The following is a 27,500-nucleotide window of genomic DNA, read 5'->3' on the forward strand; positions in this document are numbered from 1 at the left end:
TTCTCTCTTTCTCTTTATTTGTCGTTTCTTCAGTGATTTGCACCTGCTCATCTAACTTTTATTACTATTAATTTATTTTAGTTATTATTGTATTTTTTTTATTCGTGCGTGTGTATATATACAGTACATACATACATACACACACACACACACACACACACATATATATATATATATATATATATATATATATATATACATGTTACTTGTCATGAGAGTATCATCCAAAGTTTTTTCTCTCTTATAGGATGATTGAAGATTTTGCTTAGGTTAGCTTAACCTAACTTTGCTTAGGTTAGTTTGTCTAATTCTATATGCGAGTATATATATATATATATATATATATATATATATATAATATTTATTAATGCATCAGTAAAATAAACGAGAAACAAGGTAATTGGTTACTTCTCAGATCCTCAGCTTCTGATCGCAAATGAAAACAAAACGAAAAAAAGGGAGAGTCAATGGATAGATATAGGGGTATGACCCCCATGGCCTCAGCCACGGGCCGCCCAGCCTGGCGCCGCCAGCTGTTGCTAGCGTCACGGTGCCAAAGCGCCGAGTCACTTGGGACAAAGTTGGCAACCCGCCGTTCCTAGCGCCACTGTCGGTGGACCCTGTACCCTCCACCGCCCTCGTTATTACTCGACGGGGAAGGGGGCAATCTTCCGCCTGTCGTCAGGCGATTTTATTCGTCGTCAGGGCGTCAATTCAGTTGGTACGTCGTTGGATTGAAGTGTTTGATCGCCCTAGTGTGTTTATTTTGTTTTTAATTTTTATTAATTTGTTATCTACTTTAATGTCCTTGAGAGCATGTTATATTGTATTTTTTTCCCATGACCTCAAGATCCTGTTCCACAATGTGAAATCTGTTAATTTTTCCTATTCTGTGTGTGTGTGTGTGTGTGTGTGTGTGTGTGTGTGTGTGTGTGTGTGTGTGTGTGTGTGTGTGTGTGTGTGTGTGTGTGTGTGTTTACACCAGAGCGCGATTACACCAGAGCGCGATTACACCTGTACGTGTGCGTTCAGTATTCGCCGTTAACTGTAGGAAGGGTCGAGTATTTTTACTTCATCTCCGCCCCGGGTATGTATCCCATAGTAAAGATATTTATAGAAGGCAACGAGGGTTGCAGGTCGCATGCTCAGGATCTTAAGGAAGACGCAGCGGACACAGCGATTTGACGTCATTCATTAGCTCCGCCCCCCACATGCGCGTGAAGAAGTCTCCTTTTGTATTTTGAGGAAAACAACCCGGACAGAGAGATTTGAGTCATTCATTGGCTCCGCCCCCCACATGCGCGTGAAGAAGTCTCCTCTTGTATTTTGAGGAAAACAATCCGAACAGAAGGACTTGAAATCATTCGTTAGCTCCACCCCCACATGCACGTGAAGAGACTTGAGGCCCGTTGGGAATATAAAAAAAGCTACATAGACTGAACGATTTGACGTCATTCATTAGCACCGCCCCCTTGCGTGTGAAGACTGGGTTCTTTTGGATCACGGGGAGATAACCCGGATAGAGCGACTTGACGTCACTTGGTTAGCTCCGCCCCCAGCAAATTGTTGACTTCATTTTTCAAAATTTCTTGAAGTATTGATGCCTTATCTCGTGGATTTATTGACTTAACACTTTGCATGGACGAATAGGAAGCTCGAATGATTGTCCAGACTTTACCGTTTGTGGAAACGTGTTTGTCAGACGCACACACCGATACACCACGGGCCTTATATAAGGGGTGGGAAGCTGAGGTATTTGAGGTAGAGTATCAGTTGGCACTCGCATGTGCGTCAGTGCCTGGTCACTAAGAACTATGGCACTGTACCTCTCGTATGCTACGTGGCACCCCTCCCTCCTTAATGTCCCACTGCAGGACCGGCCAATCCCTTGAGGGATGATACAGTCTGTATGTTGGAATAGCTGTGGTTGTGAATGAAGTCTGAAATCAGCGTGATCAGCTTGATCATACTCGTTAGCACATACGTGCGACACTGGGCTACTGCACCTCTGGTGTCCGCCGTGTCGGGAAGGGTTGGAAAGCCATGAAAGAGCTTTGCACTTGCCGGTTATACGCAGCAAAATAAATAAATAAACAAATAAAAATAATAAATAGATAAATAAATAAGATAATAAAAACGACAAATCATCATTAACTAATCGAACACATGGAAACTCTCATCACTGAGAATTTTTTTTTTCACAGAAGCAATCTTGGGTGAGATGGTATAGAGTGAGAACCTCACGTTACAGTGAGAACCTCCTGCCACAGTGAGAACCTCACAACTCGGTGAGAGCCTCACTCCCTCTTTAACTCACGGTCTTCCCTTGGGGTCCCGACCCCCAGTTTGGGAAGCAACGCTATAGGGCATGCGCGTATACAAGGGGCACAGCTAAAATTATGAACACTTGTTTTAAATTCCCTAAACAAGATACTGTAATGCCTGCCATTTATTTTACATTATTGATTTATTTGTTTGTTTATTATTTCCTTGATTATAATTTATTATTGTCAATTTATTATTATTTACTATTTACCTGTTTGTTTACTATTTATTTATTTATTTGCATTATTATTATTTATTTGTTTTTTGCATCCAACCTAGCTATGGACCAAAAGGTCTCCTGTCGACATGCTCCTCCTTTGTAATCCTTCTGTAATCTTTTGTAAAATGTAATGGGGTGGGAGGTAAGTCATTCCTCTGTTGTGAATCCATGTAACCACGAATACTTGTTTTAAATTCCTCCATGATAAAATGCATTTGGGGGGTGGGGGACGTCCCCTGTGACCCCCCCCTCCGTCTTTACTGGCTACGCCTCTGAGTGTTTATATACAAGAATGCCACGTTCGTGGCTTTATTCTGGCTGACGTCATCCAGGCCAGGACTCTTGGTAATGGGTTTGAATTGGACAAAGTTAAGATCAGGAAGGGAATGGGCAAGAAATGGTTTACCAATAGAATGGTTAACGAATGGAATGGACTTGGTAACCATGTAGTAGTGAGCGCTAAAACTATTGGTGGTTTTAAGAGATTAGATAACTTTATGGATGGCGATGATAGGGGGTAGGGAACATGGGACTGCCAAGTGTAGGCACTATGGTCTCTTGTAATCTCCTTCATTCTTATGTAAATGTTATCATATGTTCTGAGAATGGAGGTGGATGGGTGTAGATGGTTATAGGGCAGGTGGTTTTGTGCCTGCAGCTGGTTACACGGCAGATGGTTTGGTGCCTGTAGCTGGGTATAGGGCAGATGGTTTGGAGCCTGTAGCTGGTTATAGGGCAGACGGTTTCATGCCTGAAGGTGTTTAGGGGCAGGTGGTTTGGTGGCTGTAGCTGGTTAGGGTCAGGTGGTTTCGTGTTTGTTGCTGGTGATGGACAGGTGGTACTCAGGTGGTTTTCTGCCGGGTAAGGCTTGGAAGTGAATAGGACCTTTTCTGTATTAAGTATCCGGATTTAGCATTACCTAATGAATCACAACATTCATTCGTCCCAACCCCCTTCCCCCACCCCATCGCTGAATAAAATCGCTTGGCGACACCAGACTGAAACCCTCACTGTATCCTGGTATCTTGTATTTTATTCACTTAAGGAGATACGTGAGTGTCTTGTAATTCTCGAAAAGGACGTTCCAACGTTAACCAATAGAAGGGTTAACAAATGAAATACTTAGTCACTAGCCATGTAGTGAGCGCTGAAACGGTTGGTAGTTTTAAGATAAGATAAGGATAACTTTGTGGATGTGGAATGACAAGGGGTACGGAACATGCAACTACCTAGTAAAGGCCGTAGGGTCTCTTGCAGTCTCCTCCATTGCTTATGTTCTTAATGTCGAAAGAGCAGTCACTGCCGAAACATCACCTGACCAAGTGCTTTACTAAGCATAAGCTGATGCAGTACTAAGTGTCGAAGGTATATAAGGCTGGGGACACTTGTTTATGTAAGCGTCGAAACGCGTCAAGGGCAATTGAGAAATGTACATCAGCCTCGTCGAGAAGAGCTCACGGTCCTCCTTGTAGTACAAATGTACAAAAGTTTGGTACATCGTACCTTGATTAAGCACATTAACCCTCTTAGCATGAAGCCCATCACGCACTAGACAAAAATTTATATATATACAGTATATATATACATGTGTGATTCACCACGGTCTTGGATCACGTGTTGGACTCGAGATCGGCAGCTATTTCCCTCCCGAAAGAGCCCTGAGCGGCGAGAACTCTAACCACTGCGCCACGTGTGTGCGCGTGTGTGTGTGCAGCTGTGATCTGAGCAGCTGTGGAGGAAAATTGATGAATAAAATAAATAAATAAATAAAATAAAATCCCCCCCCCACCTTGGTGACCTCACAGTGGCCTTTCCAGATTTTATTTAAATTGGGGAGTGAAGTATCACTCCTACAAAGCCCGTGGGAGTGATACTTCACTAAAAAAAAAAAAAAAAAAAAAAAAAAAAAAAAATATATATATATATATATATATATATATATATATATATATATATATATATATATATATATATATATATATATATATATATATCCTTCCCCTTCCCGCCCCCAGGTGTCACCTAATCCACTTTTGGATGTAAGTACCAACCATCTATGTATTATTTTTTCATTCCTGTTATATTATTTGTTTTCATCACACCGTTTTGTAATATGTCTTATGGCATTACAGACTAGCCTGAAGATGTCTTATTAAAGACGAAACGTTGAAATGTTAAATAGAAAATTATGCAAATTTAATTTATGCTCATTCGCCCGAAGGAAAAACCAGCATTAGAAAAATCTAAAATGCTAGAAAAAGATTAAACAACAAAAATGCTGTCGTTTTCAGCTCCACATAAAGGCGCGCGCGCACACACACACACACACACACACACACACACACACACACACACACACACACACACACACACACACACACACACACACACTCTCGTGGGCGGGGAGTTGTGTGTGTGTGCGTGTAAGGTCACAGTATTAACTATAGATCGGTCATACGAGCTCTGAGCTCTCATCCGGGAGGTTGATAACTGTCGATCACGAGTCCAACACGTGATCCAAGACCATGGTGAAACACACACACACATGCACGCACACACACACACACACACACACACACACACACACACACACACACACACACACACACACACACACACACACACACACACACACGTAACCTTCACCAAACGTGACTCTTGTCCTCAAGGATAGAAGCGTTGATGAACAGCGGACCATAAATCGTGACTTTGTTACGAGGTTGAAGCCCTCTTGTCGTCGTCGTCTCCCATGTCGAGACTTGACGGCCGCTTTCTAGCTGGATCACACGCTAGAAATGTTACATTAACGAGTTAACGATGACAGAGCATGAAGGACCACAAGAACCTATTGCTCGTTTCACACGCATCGACTTTTCGCCGTCCACGACACGACGTCGTGTTCTCTAGTAACCATGGGTGTCTATGGACGCTTTCACACGTGGTCGTGACGTGCGAAAGCGTCCCACTCATCCACGTCGTTTCGTGGACAGCGCACGGCGAAAAGTCGGTCCGTGTGAAAGTGCTCAACGAGGTCGGTTAAAAAATATGTATAATGAATGAATAAATAAACAAATAAAAATTATAGAAATAAAAATAAGAAAACAATAAGAATAAGAATATAGAATAATAGTTATGAATAAATAATAAATAAATAATTCAGGTGTTTATGCAAGTTGTATTGAAACGTCTTGAAGAAAACGGGGTCCCGCTCGTCGCTTGAAGCTTTCTCGGTCGTGCTTGAGAGTCTGGGTTGGAGGAGGACCTTGGCAACAGGGACGCAGTGAACTGCGAAAGGACGAGGAGGAGGAGGAGGAGACGGGGTAACGAGGATGAGTTGATGAGTTTATTCTTGGATTGACAAGGAACGTATTCTTAAGGTTGTCGTACATTCGCTCAAACTCGGAGGAGGAGGGAGAGTGAGGAGGAGGAGGGGGAGTGAGGAGAGAAATATGGAGGAGGTGAAGAAGGAAGAGGAGAAGCTGAAGGACGTGGGAAAGGAGGAGGAGGAGGTCAAAGAGCTGGAGAAGTAGTTGCAGAAGGAGGAGGAGGAGGAGGAGAAGACTGAGGGGAAATTCTCTCGTCGACTCAACCTCCCCCCCGTCTCTCCCCTCGCCAGTGAATACCCCGCGCATGACGTCATGAGGGTAGTGTAGTTGCCCTCTGTTGGGGTCACAGGGTGCACTGGCTCCTACCTCCCTTCCCCTCACTCAATCACTCAATCTCCACTCAAAGACGAATGCTGATCACTTTAAATTCTAATATTCCTTCTCGGATATCTCTTGCGACTTCCATCCTTTCGGCGCCATATTGCCTCCACCACCACCCCTTCCGTCCTCACCTTCCCCCCCATCTCCCTGTCTCTTCTCCTCCTCTTCCTTATTCCCTCTTCTCCTTGCCTTCTCTGTTCTTCCCTCTTCTCTCCTTTTCTCTTTTTTCCTTCCTTCTTCTTTCTTCCTCTCTCATTTCCTCGTTCACTCGTCTCTCCTTTCCTCTTAACTCCTCTCTCTCTCTCTCCCTTCCTCTCTCTCCCTCCCTCTCTCTCCCTCCCTCTCTCTCTCTCTCCCTCTCCCTTCCTTCCTTCTCTCTTTCTCTCTCTCCCTCTCTCTTCCCCCTCTCTCTTCTCCCTCCCTCCCTCCCTCTCTCTCCCTCCCCCCCTCTCTCTCTCCCTCCCTCTCTCTCCCTCTCCCTTCCTCCCTCCTCTCTTCTCTCCTCTATCTCTCCTCTTTCCTCTCTATCTCTCCTCTTTCCTCTCTATCTCTCCTCTCTCCCCTCTATCTCTCCTCTCTCCCCTCTATCCTTCCTCTCTCCCCTCTATCTCTTCTCTCTCTCTCTCTCCTTCGCACTTCACTCGAGTGGAGCCAAAATCTGGAGTAGAGTATGGAGTACTCTAGAGTACTAGAGTACTTGAGTACTTCAGGATTGCCCTTCGCGGGCGCTCGGAGTGTCCCTCGTGGCAGTGTTGCCCATTTCACCAATTTCTGCGAAGATGATAATGAGCATCAATTGGGAGCATACGCCGGGAGGCGCGTAGCATCATGCACACGCCGTGGTCACTATCCCCATGGTCTCTCCAAACAAACCCCCATGCAGGCACCCTTTGTTCTCACTCCAAACAGCTCTCGATAGGTTTGATCAAGTTGATACAACCACGAGTTCTGTACATTTCTTCTTTAACCGGGTTGTTAATGCGTGGAATTCGTTACCTTCCACATTTGTTGAAAGTAACACAATAAAAACATTTACAAATCGACTAGATAAATACTTACTCTAATCCGCAAATAAAATATTATCCCTTGCAATAAAAGATCTGACAGCCCGGCAATTAATTGTAATTGGATAGGACAGTGGTAGCAGTAGTGTTAGTTCATCTTCTGTCGCCTAGTTACCCTGTTATCTTAACTGTAGCTTAGTATAGTAAACACAAACAGCCTCGTTAGGGTCAGTAGGCCTGTTGTTGTTTGTTCTTCCTTGTGTTCCTTTGTCTCCTCCGCCGAGGGTTCTCTTCTGTAATGAATTGGAAAAAAGGAGGGAAAAGATCACGTGCATATGCGGTAGAAAATGGCGCCCCACCCACCCCAAATAGTAACAAGATTTGCCAAAATCTGGTAATACTGTTGTCTTTTGTTTTAGGGTTAAAATAGATAAACTCTAAATCCAGGAACATTGCTGTCCGGGTTGGCTCGGTCGAGCGTCCGTCCACACTTGTTCCCAACATGTGACGGACACCAAGACGCAAATCCCGGTTCCTCCTTGGCCGGGTTGGTCACATGTCTGCGAGAGGGGACACGCGCACGCGCAGACAACCCGCCCCGGGTTTTCTGTTGGCAACCGCGTTGAGGGTGGGTTCCTTTCGTCAAGGTTTTTGTCTGTTTGTGGCGGCCCTTTAGACCATGACTTGCTCTACAGCTGCGGATCTTAACCCCTGGAGGGGGTTTGGGGGGGCAGCTTCAGAGGGAAGACAAAGAGGTTTTGTAAATGTACACGTGCACACGAACAATAACATGATTAGGAAGAATGAGTTTCTCTTAACTTTTTCTTTTATTATTATTATTATTATTATTATTATTATTATTACTATTATTATTATTATTACTATTGTCATTATTATTATCATAATTTTTGTTTACTTTATTATTATTATTATCATTATTATTTTGTATTGTGGTGTGGATGCAAGACCTAAATATGTTGTGTTTAGAAAAAAGGAGAAGGGGAACACTTTTCTACAAACCCGTTCTGGCCGCCGTCAGGCCATTTTATTCAGCTGAGAGACTATCTTTGAGATGCAATAAGGCATTCATCGATCAAGAGCCCTAACTGAGTGTGGAAAGGGGTTGGTTGAATCCTATAGAAGTTTCATGAGTTTGGCGCCAAGAAGCCAGCCTTATGACTTTGGCGCCACCAGGTCAGTCTCACGACTTCGGCGCCAAGAGGTCGCTTTCGTTACTTTGGCGCAAATAAGTCAGCCTCATGACTTTAGCGCAAAGAGGTCAGCTTCGTGACTTTGGCGCCAGGAGACCAGCGTTGGTATTCTGGCGCTTGGAGACCATTTCGCTAGTAAGTACCAGGAGATCGGGTATGTTACAACTGGCGCCAAGAGACCATTTTTGTTAGCCTGGCGCCAGGAGACCCAACTCCGTGACTGTGGCGCCAGGAGACCAGCGTTGTTATTCTGGCGCTAGGAGACCACTTTCGCTAATAAGTACCAGGAGATCGGGTATGTTACAACTGGCGCCAAGAGACCATTTTTGTTAGCCTGGCGCCAGGAGACTCAACTCCGTGACTGTGGCGCCAGGAGACTAGCGTTGTTATTCTGGCGCTTGGAGACCACTTTCGCTAATAAGTACCAGGAGATCGGGTATGTTACAACTGGCGCCAAGAGACCATTTTTGTAAGCCTGGCGCCAGGAGACAAGCTTCATTGCTTTGCCCCGAGAAGGGTAGTGTCATTTCCGGGGTTGAGGGAGGTTAAATTGGGTTTATTTACACCGCTACCTTTTGAACTGGCGCCGGAAATGTCTCGTGAGCTGGCGATGCTGCTTGACTGGGGCCAAGAATTCCTGGCGCCAACGCGTCCGTAGCTTCATCCTCAAGACGGACTTAATGGACCATCCATTGCCTTGGGAGCACCTCTGAAGACGAATAAAATCATTGGCGCCAAAGAGAATAAAATTTAAAAAATGAAGATCCGACTGTTCTGGGTACACAGTCTCCGACCAGCGCTCACGAGGGACTGTGCCCCACATGTACTCCACTTGTGTTCCACTTGTGCTCCACGCCACACCAACTTCTTCACCGGTCCACCTATTACCACCCACGTCATTTTCTTCCACCTCCTCGTTCCTCGTCCACCCAAATCTCCTCCACCTTGCCCTACATCCGCTCAGTCTTCTTCCATCGGGTCCTGTAGCCCCTTTACCTTTTTCCCCTCTTCTTCCTTGCCCCAAATGCCCACCCACTTACCTTCCCTTCCCCTCCCCCCTCACTTCCTTCTTCCCTTCTCGTCCCCTCTTCTTCCCTCCTCCTCACTTCCTTCTTCCCTTCTCTTCCCTACTTCTTCCCTCCTCTTCCCCACTTCTTCCCTCCTCTTCCCCACTTCTTCCCTCCTCTTCCCCACTTCTTCCCTCCTCTTCCCCACTTCTTCCCTCCTCTTCCCCACTTCTTCCCTCCTCTTCCCCACTTCTTCCCTCCTCTTCCCCACTTCTTCCCTCCTCCTCACTTCGTTCTTCCCTCCTCTTCCCCACTTCCCTCCTCCTCACTTCGTTCTTCCCTCCTCTTCCCCACTTCTTCCCTCCTCTTCCCCACTTCTTCCCTCCTCTTCCCCACTTCTTCCCTCCTCCTCACTTCCTTCCCTTCTCGTCCCCTCTTCTTCTTCCCTCATTTCCTTCTTCCCTTCTCTTCCCCTCTTCTTCCCTTCTCGTCCCCTTTTCTTCCCTCCCCACAATTCCCATCCACTCCCCTCTTCTTCCCCTCGTCTCCCCTCTTCTTCTTCTCTCCTGCAATCTGATCTCTGCTCCGCATTCCTTCCTTACGTAATGTTTCACCTCCACCTGACCTCCCCTCCCCTCCCCTCCATCCTCCTCCACTTCCCCCCCCCCCCGAGCCAGGTCTCCCTCTACTACCTTGACCACTTCATACCCTCTACCTCCTCCTCCTCCTCCTCTTCTTCCTCTTCTTCCTCTTCTCATACGTACTTCCACTTTCCTTTGTTCAGTGTTCGCTTTCTCTCTCTCCTTCTCTTTCTCTCTCCTTCTCTTTCTCTCTCCTTCTCTCTCTCTCTCCTTCTCTCTCTCTCTCTCTCTCTCTCTCTCTCTCTCTCTCTCTCTCTCTCTCTCTCTCTCTCTCTCTGTGTCCCTCCTCTTCCTCTTTCTCTTTTTCCTCCTTTTCATCTTCTTCCTCCTCCTTGTGCTCTTCCTCCTCCTCCTCCTCCTTGTGCTCTTCCTCCTTCTCCTCATCCTCCTCTTCCTCCTTCTCCTCATCCTCCTCTTCCTCTTCTTCTTCCGCAACATGATCCTCTTCTACCTCCTCTTACCTCTCATCCTTATGATTTATTCAGTTTCATCTATTATTCATTTGTTAATTTTTTCCTTCGTGATTCAATTGAAACGTGAGAATTGCAAACCAAAAATTTGCATCATATTGAAAACCATCTTCGTCTCGTTTGGATGAACGGCGTGTGGGAGATGTACATGTACACGTGTGTACATGTACTCTTAAAACATGTGGCGTGTACAGTGACATATATATATATATATATATATATATAATATTTGTATATCAAGTAACGTAGATGTCGTAGCGCATGTGTTAAATAAATTTTAAACCTACTCTCGGAGAAAGATAAGCTGAGATACAGTATATACCGTATATTTCGACCACTGGCTGCGGTCCTCTTCAGCAGTTTTATATATATATATATATATATATATATATATATATATATAATATACATACATGCATAAACATATACACATGTATACCCACATATATTTATATAGAGTATATATATTATGCACCTGTCAGATATAACTTAGTCAGGGAAGATGAATAGCCATGCCACTCTTGCAAACTTCTTGTCGGGTCAGCGTGCGAGAGAAAGCCTTTTTGTGTTTACTTGCTTTCAAATTTCGCTGAGCACAAGACAGCCAGAACATTTGTTGAATAGAAATGTTCACAAAGAACATCTGTGTTCATCAGGTGATCGGTATGGCGGCTAGTCTTGTTCAACATAACATTTGGGGGTTAACTGCTCATGGAAACTGGGTTAGTTTTAAACCCGTTCGTGACCGGAATAGAGTTAGTTAAACGCGTTCCTAGTAGTTTCTGGAATCGAACTAATCTTATTCGTTGGCGGAAACGACTTTGTTCCCACTTGGTTACCGAACAGTTAACGTTGTTCCTATTCCCGTCCAGGATCGGGTTAAACCTAACCCCGTTCTCGCCTAGAATCGAGTTAACTTCAACCCCGTTCATCCACGTATGGGGTGCGGACTGTACAGGTTTTATTTTGGGAGACTTGGGTGGAACCCTTACGGACCAGAACCACGCAGTACTCTTTCATGATTGGAGACCAGTCTTCTCTCACAGAAGAAATCTGATATTTTTTGTACTTGTGCTCTACTCTATTTTTTATACCTTTGTTCCCTTCTACTCTTTATACTTCTACTCGCTTCTGCTCTTTATACCTCTACTCCCTTCTACTCTACATATACTCACTTCTACTTTTTGTACTTCTATTCCCTTCTACTCTTTATACTTCTGCCCCATTCTACTCTTTATACTTTATTCTACACTTTATACTTCTACTCTATAATTCTACAACCTTCTATTCTTTATACTTCTGATCCCATCTATTCTTTGTACTTATACTCCTTTCTACTCTTTGTACTTCTGCTCCCTTCTACTCTTTATACCTCTACTCCCTTCTACTCTTTATACCTCTACTCCCTTCTTTGTATTCTACTCCCGTCTACTCTTTATAATCCTGCTCCCTTCTACTCTTTAGACCTCTACTCCTTTCTACTCTTTTTACTCTTTATACCTCTTCTCCCTTCTGCCCTCTGTACATCTGCTCCCTTCTACTCTTTGTACTTTACTCTCCTCTACTCTTTATACTTCTGCTCCCGTCTACTCTTAATACTTCTGCTCCCGTCTACTCTTTATACCTCTACTCCCTTCTACTCTGTATACCTTTACTCCCTTCTACTCTTTGTACATCTACTCCCTTCTACTCTTTATGCCTCTACTCTTCCTCCTCATATCTCCCCTTTACCTCCTTTGTGACTCCACCTTGCCTCCAAGGATGAAAGCGCTGGTTACCGCTGAGGCAGCAGGTACCAAGTGTTCCCATTCATGGCCGGATCCTACCCGACGTCTCTCCGGAGCTGAATAGAAGTAGCACCTGGTTGAAGGTGCGGTGGATTGAAGACGATTAATAAGAACATAAGAATCGAGGAGACCGCAAGAGACCATAAGGCCTCCACTAGGCAGTCCCATGCCCCTTATCATCTGTCATCCGTATCCATGAAATTACCTCATTGTTTCAGCTTTCGCTACATCGTTACCAAATCTATTCCATTCATTAACCACTCTGTCGGTAAACCTTGCCTTGTTTCTTTCCTAAACCTATTATCTGTGATCGTTGTATCAATATACCTCGTTCTGGGTGAGGCGCGAACTCGGGCCGTCATCTCGCGCCGCGACACTAACCACTGCACCAGCAATGTGTGTGTGTGTGTGTGTGTGTGTGTGTGTGTGTGTGTGTGTGTGTGTGTGTGTGTGTGTGTGTGTGTGTGTGTGTGTGTGTGTGTGTGTGTGTGAGTGAGACTGACTAAATTAAATCTCTTTCGGGAGATCTTCACGCCTTTGTGAGCGCCTTTCCTTGATTGGGGCCTTTATCCAGTCACGCCTTGTTTGTCTTTTATGCAGTTTGCGTTGAGGCAACCTTCACTACAATCCACGGTCAGTTATGGTTTTGTTAATATCGAACTATCGACAACATTCGCCTTGTGTGTCCTCCTCAAGTACTTGGTTGTCGGTGCAGCCTTGTGTTACCTGGCATTGACTGCATTGTTGGCAACAGCGAAAGACCGGAGGGAGTGGGTGACTCGGACGAGGTGGCCCGGGATTGGGGAAGCGGAGGCGAGGAAAAGAGGGGGTGGGGGTGGGGAGGTAAGAGAGCAGAAAGGACAAAGCAAGACCAGAATACCGCCACTTTTGAGACCAGGATAGCGCCAGCGTTATGTAAACAATACGCCATTTTCGATCATTGTCGCCGCCGGAGTGGCGGGCATTTGAGCCACGGCTTGGCACCGCACTTCTTGTACTAACCTAACCCAAACCCTCTGTAAAAGACCCCAAGATCTCGTCGATAGCGTTACCTCCCGAACTTGAGGACCGGGTGGGCGATGGAAGAAATGGATGAGGGGAGAGACCGGGTGGATGACTGAAGAAATGGAAGAGAGGAGAGTTGAGTTTGATCGCATGACACCGAATGAAGGGATTGAGTGGGTCGGTGGCACTGGAGGAGTGCCACCGCGATGGCACTTGGCAACGCTCTCTTGTTTGGCATTCTTGAGATGAGTTGGGTTACACAACAGTCAAACTGCTTCTCTGTGCCGGGCAATTAAGTGTTTTATTTATATTTTCTTTTTAATTCACGTGTGTGTGTTGTTTGTGCTCGCGCGCGCAAAGACTTACACGCGCACAGGTTGTTACACTAGTAGCGTCCCAGCCGGACCTTCAATAGTACCGAGATCGCGCTCTATTCAGAACCCTTGATCAGGAGTCCAGGCACGTGTATACACACACGCACACACTTACACACACACACACACACACACACACACACACACACACACACACACACACACACACACACACACACACAAGAACTCATACGTTATGTTCCTGCAGGTATATTAGGTATGCATAATGCAAAATTTGGACTCAGTAGCCACAATATTGCATGATTATATTCAGTATTCCTTTGTGTGTGTGTGTGTGTGTGTGTGTGTGTGTGTGTGTGTGTGTCAGTTGCAGTTTTTAACCTTTTCCAAACCGACGAGCTGAAAAATCCTGTCGACGACAACCATAATAAAACTATAATTCTTGATTTAGCTTGAGAATGAGTCTTTATTTTCCTAAAGAAATGACACTGATTAAATAGACCCCCAACTGTTTAATAAAATCACCTGGCGGCAGAATAAGTAGTCGAAATGTGAATAATTAATTCAAATCATCTTGTAGGAAATGTGAGGAAACTCGTTCTTACAGCACATTTAGGAACATAAGAATGAAAGAGGCTACAAGTGACCCCAGGGCCTACACTAGGAAGTCTCGTGTTCATTGCCCCCATCATCTTCATCCAGAAAGTTATCTAAACTTTTCTTAAAACAACCAGTAGTTTCGGCGCTCGTTACATGGTTACTAAGTTTATTCCGTTCGTTAGCTACTCTAATTGGTAAACCAGTTCTTGCCTATATCTTAATACTGCAAGATACATTCTGCTCACCATCCGCTAACTAGGGGCTGTAGTATGGCAGAAAATAATCTTGGTCACGGACGCACTATAATCAATACCGCAAAAAAAAAAAGTATAAAATATGCACCAAATAATACAAGTTGCCTGATGATGTTTAGGGGTCATTGTCGAAACGTGTCTAACCTCTCTGGTTCCTCCCCCCATCAGGTTCTACATGGGTTGGCTGCAAATCAAGCGGTTCCTCTCCTTCCTGCCGGCAGCCTTCATCGTCTACGTGCTTCTGCAGTACCTCATCTACCAGCCAGAGCTAGCCCCGCCACACCACGTCCTAGGTGAGTAAAACATTCGGTCAGTCTACGGGATGTCACCGCCATGTTAGTGAAATATATCCTTCACATCAATCGTGTATCTTTCTCCTCAGTCTCTCTCTCTCTTTCTCTTCTCTCTTTCTCTCTCTTATCTCTTTCTCTCTATATATCTTTTTATCTCTCTCCTCTCTGTCTCTCCTCTTTCTCTCTTTGTAGAGATCTTCAAACATACAGAAACGTGTTACTCTACATTATTGTGTACTTTAGTTTATATATAATACGCTACTTCGTATATTATTTTGTGTTGAGCCATTCAGTCAAGGTTCCTTGTGGACTGCGGGGTGAGGGGGTGTCTGTAATTCAGTCACACTTTCCGGACGAAAGGTCACTTGTCTTTGTAGTACCTTGCTTCCATCTGGTCACCCTGTTCTCTCGTGTGTAAAGGAGGATATCACACTGGGCTAATTTTCCTCCGACATCCTACCCCCAACCTCCATTCGAATAACTAAAATATGACTTCGCTCACAGAAATCTAGATTTCTCTTAAGAACATTTCGACAGTGTCTAAAGGGGTATTCACACGGTCAAACTGTTTGTCAAACCCGGTTTATCAAACAAGTGTTTGAAGTGATATTTGATCGTGTGAATAGGGTATTTGGTTTGTCAAACACGTTTGACAAACCTGTCTGACAACCAAATATCCCGTTCATACGGTCAAACGTCACTTCGAACACATGTTTGACAAACCGGAATTGACAAACCGTTTGACCGTGGAAATGGTCCTTAACATTCGTATAGGTTTACAATCTTAGTTCATCAGTCAGCTTTGCTACTTAAGACGGAAAGATAATTTTATATTTGGAGATTTGAAAATTCAAATTTTGTAACCGAAGTCGTTTTTTACTCAAACGAACTCTCAACTGTCGGGAGATGGTGAAGTCCGTGGTTGCCCAGTGTGATAACCGAATGGGTAGCCAACACGAAGCTCCACACAGACACGCTGTCCAGAAAGGGTGGACGTTTTCATGGACGAGAACTGTAACTCCCACCCAGAAGCTTTAGGAGTGATTGGAGTACCGCCATAGGGTGGCTAGGAGTTCGACAGAAACGTTTGAAGAGGTCCAGAGGACACGTTAGAATATATCCAGTAGAAACGTTACATATCCGGTAGAAACGTTAGATTGGTTCTCCAACAGAAACGTTAGAAGAACTGTAGTAGAAACGTTAGATCTCCGGTCGAAACGTTAGATTAGTTCTCCAACAGAAACGTTAGAAGAACTGTAGTAGAAACGTTAGATCTCCGGTCGAAACGTTAGATTAGTTCTCCAACAGAAACGTTAGATCTCCAATGGAAACGTTCAATTATATCTTCGAGTTCTTGGGCGTAAGGACGTTTCATAAACTTCATAACAGAATGAATTCGAAAAGTTAAGATACGATCAGATCAGACAAATCTATAGGACCATAGTTTTAAGGGTTGAGCGCAATTACCTTTCAATAGAATGGTTAGAGGCAAGGTGATGGACAGATAAGGAATGGAATGGACGGATAAGGAATGGAATGGACAGATAAGGAACAGTTTACTAAGGGAGGGAACCCGCACGGAAGCACCGTTTTTAAAGAAAAGATTAGTAGGTACTCCGTCCTTTTTAGTGTCAAGGCTAGAAAGGAAAATCCTTGGAAGGAATTTGAAAGGAAGGGCATGGCTAAGTCGGACGGAGGATTTGTCTAAAATGTTGTTTATGAACGTTTCAGTAAAGAATTGAATCGGAGGAAGATTAAAGTACACTTTGCGAAAGAGAAGAAGTATTTAGACACATAGATAGGCAAGAACTGGTTTAGCTACAGGGTAGTGAACGAATGGAATAAACTTAGTAACCATGTAGTAGTAAGGGCTAAAGCAAAAGGCTGTTTTAAGAGAAGATGAGAACTTTATGAATAGGAATGACAGACGGTAATGGACATGGAACTGCCTAGTGTAGGCCTTAAAGTCTCTTGCAGTCTCCTCCCTTCTCATGTAGAGAAACATGTAGTAGGTCGATTTTAATACACAACTGATCATCCGTTTGGGCAAAGGTCCTTGAGATTATGTAGTCTGGGGCATCACGTCCTCAAGCACGGTTTAAGAATACGGCCCCAAAACAGTTACGTCCTCGTGGAAAACTGTTAATATTCAGGTACGCGCCGATACCAAGGACGTGTCATTATAGTGATTTTAGGCTCGTTGGAAGCATTGGTAATGCAGGTAGGTGAATTGGTATGCTTGTTACCCATCTCACTTTCTCTCTCTTCCTTCCCCCATCCCACCCCCCCCTCTCTCTCTCTCTCTCTCTCTCTCTCTCTCTCTCTCTCTCTCTCTCTCTCTCTCTCTCTCTCTCTCTCTCTCTCTCTCTCTCTCTCTCTCTCTCTCTCTCTCTCTCTCTTCCCCCTCCCCCTTGCCCTCTCTCTCCCTCTCTCAGGGACAGGAGGCCATTTGGTCTTTACGAGATCATAATCCCCAGTTCCGTTCTTTCTCTCTCTCCTCCCTAGCAGTGTCGTCGTCGGGTCGGAGCAACCTGAGTGTGTTGGCGCCCCGGAGGACCCTGCAGGGGCGCCCACGGGTCCTGCCCATCGGCGACCATGACACCGGGGGCATCCTTGACGTCCAGGACCCTTCGGCAGTAGCAGCCCTCGAGGACGACCCCGCCGCCGCCGCCGCCGCCGCCCCGAAAGAACCCGCCGCCCCGAAAGAACCCGCCCGGGTCAACAACACCTCCCGAGGTAGTGATGCTTCGAGTGCCCTCCCTCCCCCTCCCCCCACACCCGCCACAGACCCGACGGGTCTCCTCCGGCAGCAGACGGAGATCCGGGAGGGCGTGAGCAGCAGCAGCGGCGAGCCCCCCTCCGCCCCCCTCAGCGAGGACCTGGCGGGGCTCGGGGGCACCGGAGGGACCACGGGGGATCTGGCCGGAACGGTGCTCTTGGACCCTGCGGCGTCCTCCGGGCTTCCCCCGGAGGCGCCCAGCGGGTCCCAGTACCCGTACGTCTTGCCATCGAGGGCCCCCTCCGCCTCCCCGTCCGCCCCCGCCTCCCGATCTCCGTACCTGCCGAGAGACGAGGCCCTTCTCTTCCTTCCCCCCAAAGAGGAAACTTCTCCTGTCCCTCGACCCGTCCACCCCCGTCCCAAGACGCCTCCGCCTCCTTCGCCTCCTCGCCCATCCCATTCCTACCCAGGACCTCCTCATCCCGACTATTCCCTGGCTCCCAAATCCCCGAAGGCGACCCATCTCAAGGGGCACTACCTGCCGCGGCAGATAGGGCCCGCGCGCTTTATCGAAGAAGCGCCAGTACCCGCTAGAGCGCGCAGTCACCTCCCGGTGCAGCCTCCCTCTTCCTCCTCCTACTCCTCCTACTCCTCCTCGTCATCCTCCTTACCCCACAGGGATAAGGTCCTCCCTCCCCAAAGAGGCGCAGAGTCTTACAGTCGAGTCCTTCCGGGCCACGCCCCGCTTCCTGGTTCCCATTTCCTCGGGTCGTCCCAGATCCCGATGCAGTCCCACATTGTGTCTGGGGACGCGTCCACGTACCTCCCGGGGGCGTACTACGGTCCCTACAATCCCGAGTACGAACACCCGAGCGTCTCAGCTGCCTTGCCCTATCCGCACAGCGAGGCCATGGTGCAACTGGCCGCGTCAGCGTCGTCGGGGCGCAGGCCCGTCGTGCACCAACAGCTCCTGTTGCTGCACGCCCTCGGAGACGCCGCGTCCCCTGTGGTACCGTCAGGTAATGTTCGAAAGAAGACCTCCTCCTCAGTGCACGTCGTGGCGGATGTCGGTGTAGAACCTCCTGGCTCTCTTCTTTGGGCCCTCTGCTCGGGGTGCCACTTCCTTTGGCACCCCATCCCCGGGGTGTCACACCTACTCTGGCATCCCATTCCCGGGGTGCCACGCTTCCTTTGCCATCCCATTCACGGGGTGCCGAAGCTTTTTGGCGCCACGATTCCGGGGTGCCGCTTCCTTTGGCACCCAGGGTGGCTCCTGGTTCCTCAAGGTGTGGCGCTCCGTGTCTTGAACTCTGGTGTGGTTTCCGGAACAGCACATGGCTCCATGTGCTTGCATGAACATCACATACACATACACATACATGAACGCATACAACATACACATGCACGTGTTGGTATATAATATTAAGATATAAACATAATTTTCACATATGCATGTATTTTTTCAGTGATTAACCCCTCAGTCCCATCTGGGTTGAGGGATTCCACAATTATTAATGTTTACAACATACAATGTATGGACATGTACGCGTGGATTATGCCTGACACATAGAATGTATATGCTTTAACCCATTCTTATGCATATACAATGGTGTTTATGCAAAGTAGACCACTTGGAAAAAAGAAACTAAAGAAGCAGAGCGCTTTCGTATATTACATCCAGTGCATTGGATGTAATATACGAAAGCGCTCTGCTTCGTTAGTTTCTTTTTTCCAAGTGGTCTACTTTGCATGAGTGAACACAGTACCCGTGTTCTTATTAGCATTGGTGTTTATGTATCAACATGTGTACACACACACACACACACACACACACACACACACACACACACACACACACACACACACACACACACACACACACACACACACACACACATACACGCACACACACACACATACATACACACACACACACACACACACACACACACACACACACACACACACACACACACACACACACACAGTGCATGGTTCTTAATATCCTTTGTCTTGTAATGGAACTACAACATTTGGCTCTGTATTGAGTCTTTAGTCCGTATTCGTTAAAGAATGACATCTCTGTCCCATCAATATTGTTTGGTAGCACTGACGTCGCCTTGCTCGTATACAGCAGAAGTGTAAACACTAAATCTTACGAGTTGATGAAACATTAGATTAAAATGATCTGTTACGTAGTGGAAATAATTTGTTTTTTATTCAGTAAAGCCACGATCATGGCTACCAATCGACAAGGAAGAGATGCTATGGTTGCTAAGGTCTCCCGTATCTTAGGCTTTTTTTTTTTTTTCTAGATTTGAGAGGAGATGGATAGTCTCATTACCAAGCTGCACGGAGCCTCTCCCTCTCTCTCTCTTTGTACAAATGCTCTTTGTAAACATTGGCTCTTTTCAGCTCTTTGTAGACATTGGAGATTTGCGGTCCCTCACGCTCTTAGTAATTTGTTGACTCTTGGTTCTTGCTTGATTTCTGGAACCGGAGGATAGTAGACTACTCTATTCTGACAAACGCTAATATACTGGTATGCGTATATTTTTTTCATATGTTTTAATTGATGTGTATTTTTCCCATTTTTTACGAATTTCGTTGTATGTATATTTTTCATATTTAGATTTCGTCGTAAGTGTATTTTTCATCTTTTTATTAAGATCTTTTATCATACGTGTATTTTTCATAGTATATGTATTTGCATTTTATGTGTATTTTTTCGTATTTTGTTATGTGCATTTTCACGTATTTTGTGGTCATTTTTACGTATTTTATAATGTGCATTTTTTACGTAATTTTATTATGTACTTTTTATAGTTCGTATTTTAATGTGAACTATTTGTTTTTTTATTGCATATTATTCTTTTACGGCGACATAGAACGGTAGGTAGTATAAATATATATATTATTATTTTTATTATTATTTATTTATTTCACTTATTCATTTTTATATTTCTACCTTTGTGGATAAAGTCGTACGTAGCAGAATGGGGAGATAGGAGACTTTCCCAATCTTAATTACGTAAATACTGCGTCACTCGGTTCCGTAGGGGTGGGGGGTGTCACAAGTCGACAAGTCTTGTGGTCGTGAGTCTCCTAAGTGACACCACGAGGAAAGCGTGAGACCTCGATGACGTCATTGTCAGCTGCCGTCAGGTGATTTTATTCGCCTGGAAGGATTCAGCGGGTCCGGGATAGACAGGGATCCCGGAGGTCTCCGACAGGGATCCCGCGGGATCTCCGACCGGAATCCCAGGTGTCTTCCTACGGGATCCCGGTGGTCTTCCCACGGGATCCCTGGGGTCTCCGACAGGGATCCCGCGGGATCTCCGACCGTAATCCCGGGGGTCTTCCTACGGGATCCCGGGGTTTCCTACGGGATCCCTGTGGTCTTCTTACGGGATCCCGGTGGTCTTCCTACGGGATCCCGGCGGTCTTCCCACGGGATCCCTGGGGTTTCCGACAGGGATCGCGCGGGATCTCCGACCGGAATCCCGGGGGTCTTCCTACGGGATCCCGGGGTCTTCCTACGTGATCCCGGGGTCTTCCTACGGGATCCCGGGGGTCTTCCCACGGGATCCCGGTGGTCTTCCCACGGGATCCCTGGGGTCTCCGACAGGAATCCCGCGGGATCTCCGATCGGAATCCCGGTGGTCTTCCTACGGGATCCCGGTGGTCTTCCTACGGGATCCCGGTGGTCTTCCTACGGGATCCCGGTGGTCTTCCTACGGGATCCCGGTGTTCTTCCTACGGGATCCCGGTGTTCTTCCTACGGGATCCCGGTGGTCTTCCTACGGGATCCCTGTGGTCTTCCCACGGGATCCCTGGGATCTCCGACAGGGATCCCGCGGGATCTCCGACCGGAATCCCGGGAGTTCTTCCCAAGGGATCCCGGGGGGAGGACTTCCCACGGGATCTTTGGGATCTCCCCACGGGATCACGGGAGGGGGACTTCCCACGGGATCTCTGGGATCTCACCACGGGATCCCGGGGGGTTTCTTCCTACGGGATCCCGGAGTCCTAACTCGACCTGACCTAAATGAAATAGCCAGGCGGAAGTCTTGGAATCGTGAAAAGCGGACAACCCTCATCGGAGAGAGAGAGAGAGAGAGAGCGAGCAACACGTGAGATAGTGAGAGGGGACCGCGGGTGGTTAATGAAGAGCGTGAGAGAGCACACGAGAGTTCAAGAGCCCCGTCCGGAGCCCTATAGAGGCCTCGGGGCAAGTAACGGGCCAAACAGCCCGCCTGGGAAGCCCGGCTCCACAATGCAAGGGCGCTCTCTCTCTCTCTCTCTCTCTCTCTCTCTCTCTCTCTCTCTCTCTCTCTCTCCCTCTCTCTCTCTCTCTCTCTCTCTCTCTCTCGCTCTCTCTCTCTCTCTCTCTCCTCTCTCTCTCTCTCTCTCTCTCTCTCTCTCTCTCTCTCTCTCTCTCTCTCTCTCTCTCTCTCTCTCCTCTCTCTCTCCTCTCTCTCTCTCTCTCTCTCTCTCTCTCTCTCTCTCTCTCCTCTCTCTCTCTCTCTCTCTCTCTCTCTTCTCTCTCTCTCTCTCTCTCTCTCTCTCTCTCTCTCTCTCTCTCTCTCTCTCTCTCTCTCTCTCTCTCCCTCCCTCTCCCCCTCACCCCCTCTCCCCCTCTCCCTCTCTCGCTCTCCCTCTTCTCTCTCCCTCTCCCTCTTCTCTCTCCCTCTTCTCTCTCCCTCTCCCTCTTCTCTCTCCCTCTCCCCCTCTCCTTCCCTACCACCCTCTCTCCCTCTCCTTCCCTACCACCCTCTCTCCCTCTCCTTCCCTACCGCCCCTCTCTCTCTATCTCTCTCCTCTCTCTCTCTCCCTCCCTCTCTGTGTTCAAATCGCCTGGCGTTAAAGCCAGAAAAAAGTCCTTGAAGAAGACTACACACGCTGGAGGGTTCACCCCCTCATCCCCCCCACCCACATTTTCCCCCTCTCCCCTCTAACTTCCTCTCTTCTCCCCCCCCCTATTCCTCTCCTCTTCCTCCCCCACCTCCTCGGACCGTCTGTACCTTCGCAGGGCCTTGGCCCCAAAATGCCGGAGGTCAAGAGGAGCCCATAAAGGTGGTCAAGAACTTACGCCAGGGGACGCTGAGTAGCTGCGGCCGAAACCGCCACCTGTGCCCTATTATGCGCTTGGGGGGGCTGTTGGCAAAGGTAACTCGGTCACTAATGGGAATCGAAAAAGAGTGCGGGATTCGAACCCACATTAAGCCAATGAGAGGCCACCAGCACGCTTCCGATGACGTCATTGAAGGGGTCTCCGCTGACCCGAACAGAATCGCCTGAAGAAAATCTTGATACAATTTGAACCCCATGGTCACCCTCCATTTCCCTCAGCTGCCGCCGGGTGATTTTATTCACTTGGGGGGCTTCGAGGGTGACCTTGCTGACGCACGAGCACGTCACGAAGGCCGAGAGAGGTTCCAAGACAAAAGCCGAGGGAGAATGAACGGTTTCGGGTTGGTTGCTTTTTTGCTCGCGATAAGGAGAGACCACTTGTTCCATATTTGCCCCGTTAAGGAATTGGATGTGGGTACAAAAACGGTTGTTTAGAAGGAACTGTAAACTATCTTCATTTGCGCGTTAACGACACGCGGGCGCTGTTGTTACGTCCTCCTCGTTACGCGAAGGAGTGGAGATCGCGTATAAGGAAACAGGATTCGCGTAAATCAAAAGTCGCGGTAGACGAGGACAGGAACAATGGGACGAAAAAAAAAAGATTTTTGAAAACAAAAGGAAAATAAAGAAGCGAAGCTGTTGAAGGGTTGGGACAGTCAGGAGCTGACCTTAGGAAAGGGAGAAAACAGAGAAGGAAATAATGTGTATTTATTTGATTGTGTTAAACTGTTATCTTCTGTCATGCTTGCGCAAGATAAATGGATAATCATTTCTTGTAGGTCATTACAGACTTTGCTGTCGACATTTCATTGCGTGTTACATTTCTAAAGCGATGATAATTTCGCGAAGTGGTCACTAGTAGTATTGATCGTAATGTTTATTATTGAGTAGAACAATAACTCTCTCGCTGCTTAGGTTGAATAAAATCATCTGACGGCAGGTAGAATAGCTGATGACGTTTCCCGAAACGTTTTCACGGATCAGCTGATCGATGACGTCATATGTTTACATTCCCATCAGCTGATGGATGACGTCATATGTTTACATTCCTGTCAGCTGATGGATGACGCCAGTTGTTTACATTCCCATCAGCTGATGGATGACGCCATTTGTTTACATTCCCATTAGCTGATGGATGACGTCATATGTTTACATTCCCATCAGTTGATGGATGGCGTCACATATTTACATTCCCATCAGCTGATGTATGACGTCATATGTTTACATTCCCATCAGCTGATGGATGACGTCATATATTTACAGTCCCATCAGCTGATGGATGTCATATATTTACATTCCCATCAGCTGATGGATGACGTCATATGTTTACATTCCCATCAGCTGATGGATGACGTCATATGTTTACATTCCCATCAGATGATGTATGACGTCATATGTTTACATTCCCATCAGCTGATGGATGACGTCATATGTTTACATTTCCCCCAGCTGATCGAGTGAATCGCCAGGATCATCTTTGCCATCTCCATGGAGGGTAGGGGGTGGGGTGGAAGGTTGCCATGGAGATAAATAAAATCGCCTGGCGGTAGACAGAGTAGAAGGGAGAGGACCACCCAATACGGAAGGTACAATTCAGAGATGAACTTCAGGAGAGGCCGGCTTCAGCAAGGCGTGGTGAGACCTTGGGAGCATTTGCAGCCAGGGCGCGGGGGGGGGAGGGGGGCAGAGGTCGTGAAATAGATGTAACGGGATAGAGGGAGTGGATGACGTCTCTCTCTCTCTCTCTCTCAGCTGAAGTTGGATAAGGATTCTTGTGATTTTAACAACTGTTTTCAAGATTTTTTTTTTTGTCAATTTTGAGGAAATGCATCAATAAGAGAGAAAAAACAAAACAAGATAGCTTATTTCGTCTCTTATTGCTCCCCTGCCTCATAATCTTCTTGCGGAGAAAAAACAAACAAAAAACAAGAGCGCTAGAGAGAGGAGGAGGAGGAGGGAGAGGAGTAGATCGTAGGAGAATTGGTAAGATTGAAAAGGACGAGAGAGAGAGAGGGAGAGAGAGAGAGAGAGAGAGAGAGAGAGAGAGAGAGAGAGAGAGAGAGAGAGAGAGAGGCTTCTGCTGGAAAGGTTGGCCCTTGCTGCTGTCACGGTGTTGCCCTTGCCCTTCTTGCCCCTCCCAGAGATGGGGGAGGGGAGTCTGAACAAGAACAGGGCAGTTCTCTTCGGGAAGAAAGATGTGACGTTATGAAGAGGTGGGGCGATAATTATCAATCACAATACACTTTAATTCTAAGCCATCAACATTGAGCGACTCGAGGAGGCCTACATGCAGAAATTGGAACGTGGTACAGCCAAGGACTCGAACCTGAGCTAGCCCGTGACAAGTGTTAGTGACTAAACCGATTGCGTCATATATATATACTGCATAACTGTGTTGATCTCCAGTGAACAAACTAGTTCGTGACGTGCTGTAGGAAAGAGCTGCTTTTACTCATTAGTTCATGACGTGTTAAAAAAAAAAAAATTGGTGTGCGTCTACACAATGTCACCCTGCCTCGGATGAAACGGGTGCCCGCACGTGCGCCGGACCCAGCTAGCTAGCTAGGTAGGTGGCCCCAACCGGATTCAGCCGAGAAATTGATGTCAATAGGACGCACGCGAGACAGAGAAGAAAGGTAGCCCCCCCCCACACACACACACTTTTTGATTGATCAGTGTTAAGTTGTTATTGCATTTTTTTCTTCTCGCTTGACGGAAGCCTAAGGGGGTCGGTCGCTTCCGGGCGCCAGATAATACCGCTATGCTCAGGGTGAACCGGACCACTGTGCACCCCGGTACTCGCTCCCGGTGGGCAAGAGAGAAGTGCCACTTCCTCCAACGGTAAAATAAATAGATAAATAATAATAATGATATATATATGTATATATGTGTATATATATGTATATATGTGTATATATGTATATATGTGTATATATATAATATATAATATATGATATTGGTCGTTCCCCGCCCTGCGAGGTGACTAGGTATGACTACCGGATTTTGGAGATTTTAAGATTGGATGCCCTTTATTGACTCCACGCGATGACTGAGTGGGTTTGGGACCGCCTACTTCTGATTTTTCGTTTACAAGTGCGAAGGAGGAGGAGGAGAAAAAGGAAGAGGAGGTGGAGTAAGTGGAGGAGGAGGGGGAGGAAGATTAGAAGTAGGAAGAGGAGGAGGAGGAGGGCTTCAGCAAGAGGAGGAGTGATAGGCCACGGATTCAAGGCTGAAGAACGGCAGAGCAGTCAAGCAGGACTTCTCCTCCTCCTCCTTTTCCTCCTTCCTCCTCTTATCTTCCCCCTCATCTCCTTTCCTCTCTCTCTCTCTCTCCCTTCCTGCTCTCTTTCTCTATCTTCCTGCTCTCTCTCTCTATCTTCCTGCTCTCTCTCTCTCTCCCTTCCTGTTCTCTCTATCTTCCTGCTCTCTCTATCTTCCTGCTCTCTCTCTCTCTCTCTCTCTCCCTTCCTGCTCTCTCTCTCTCTCTATCTTCCTGCTCTCTCTCTCCCTGCTCTCTCTCTCTCTTTCCCTTCCTGCTCTCTCTCCCTTCCTCTCTCTCTCTTTCACTTCCTGTTCTCTCTCTCTCCCTTCCTCTCTCTCTCTCTTTCACTTCCTGCTCTCTCTCTCTTTACCTTCCTGTTCTCTCTCCTCCTGCGCTCTCTCTCTTCTCCCGCTCTCTCTCTCCTCTCTCTCTCTCTCTCCCCGCTCTTTCTTTCTCGTCCTTTGTCTCCCGAATCCTCTAGCTTTGCCTTGCCTTCCTTCACTCTCTTCGTTTCCTTCTGTACTTTTGTGTCCTATTGTCCTCTCTTTTCTTCTCCCCTTCTCTCCCGTCAATTGTCCTCTTTCAGACAAAATTGCGTTTTCATCTCTCCTTTTTTTTTGTCTTATGTGAATTATTATTGTTATTATTTTTATTTAGTGTGTGTTCTGTATTGTTTGTTGGGTGGATGAGGAGAAACGTTACCATACATTGAAGTTGTGGGGGTAAACCAGCTGCGGCGGCCCTGCTGTGGAGGGAGGCAGGGATGGGTAGTGGTCCGGTATGGTTGGGTGCGTGCCTTGACTGGGGCACCCACTCTTGTGTTTTTGTTATAATTATCATTATTGTTATTATTATTATTACTATTATTATTGTTACTACTATTGATTTTATATATATATATATATATATATATATATATAAATGTATATATATTTAAATATATATATATATTTATAATATTAACGCAATTTCTCGAAATATTTGTTTGGTTATTTTCCCGTTCGTTTTAACGTCATGCAACGTCATGTCGCTCATTGCTGACCTACCTCCCTTTCCCTCCCTCCCCGTCTTCCCTCCGGGGTCCACTGCTGTGTTTAACCCGATATTCTAAAAATAAAATGCTGGAACGCATACAGAAGGGCGGAGCTTAACTGTGACGTCATGTCGTCTTGTCACACAATGTGTGAGGCCGATGTGACGTCATGTCGACTACGAGGTCATTTTTAAACAAATGTGGTAGGACAGTGTTATTTCAGCTCGGTTAGTAGTGAGGATTTGTTTACCTGGCGAATAAAATCATCTGGTGGCAGTCGAAAATAAACTCAACACGAGAAATTTTGCGAACGAATTACTGAAACCAAAGTCGTTGTCTTGTTGGTGTAGAATCGGCTGATTTCAACTGCGTAGACAACTTCACTAATGAGACATATAACTGTCACGTTATTTTTTTTAATTCCCTCATTTTTATATAATCCATGTCAATTTCCATTCCACCAAGAATATTTTAATCTAACGAATGAGGACATT

General features: G+C 46.5%; 2 protein-coding genes across 4 annotated transcripts in view; one reads left to right on the plus strand and one right to left on the minus strand.

The window, feature by feature from the left end:
- The window catches only part of LOC143040066 (uncharacterized), a 123,187-nt gene that overhangs the window by 45,110 nt on the left and 50,577 nt on the right, over positions 1–27,500 (plus strand). The window contains exons 2-3 of one of the 2 annotated variants that reach the window (XM_076210707.1): positions 14,735–14,859; positions 17,365–17,595. In XM_076210707.1, coding sequence (XP_076066822.1) covers positions 14,735–14,859; positions 17,365–17,595 — 356 coding nt within the window. The remainder of the gene's footprint in view (positions 1–14,734; positions 14,860–17,364; positions 17,596–27,500) is intronic. The other variant, XM_076210708.1, reaches the window with a different exon arrangement.
- The window catches only part of LOC143040067 (uncharacterized), a 127,028-nt gene continuing 114,252 nt past the window's right edge, over positions 14,725–27,500 (minus strand). For both annotated transcript variants that reach the window (XM_076210715.1, XM_076210712.1), the window contains one exon: positions 14,725–14,855. In XM_076210715.1, coding sequence (XP_076066830.1) covers positions 14,818–14,855 — 38 coding nt within the window. In that variant the 3' untranslated portion in view covers positions 14,725–14,817. The remainder of the gene's footprint in view (positions 14,856–27,500) is intronic.

Source organism: Oratosquilla oratoria, chromosome 27, assembly GCF_046742065.1.
Source record: "Oratosquilla oratoria isolate Oo_2021 chromosome 27, ASM4674206v1, whole genome shotgun sequence".
Classification (NCBI taxonomy): domain Eukaryota; kingdom Metazoa; phylum Arthropoda; class Malacostraca; order Stomatopoda; family Squillidae; genus Oratosquilla; species Oratosquilla oratoria.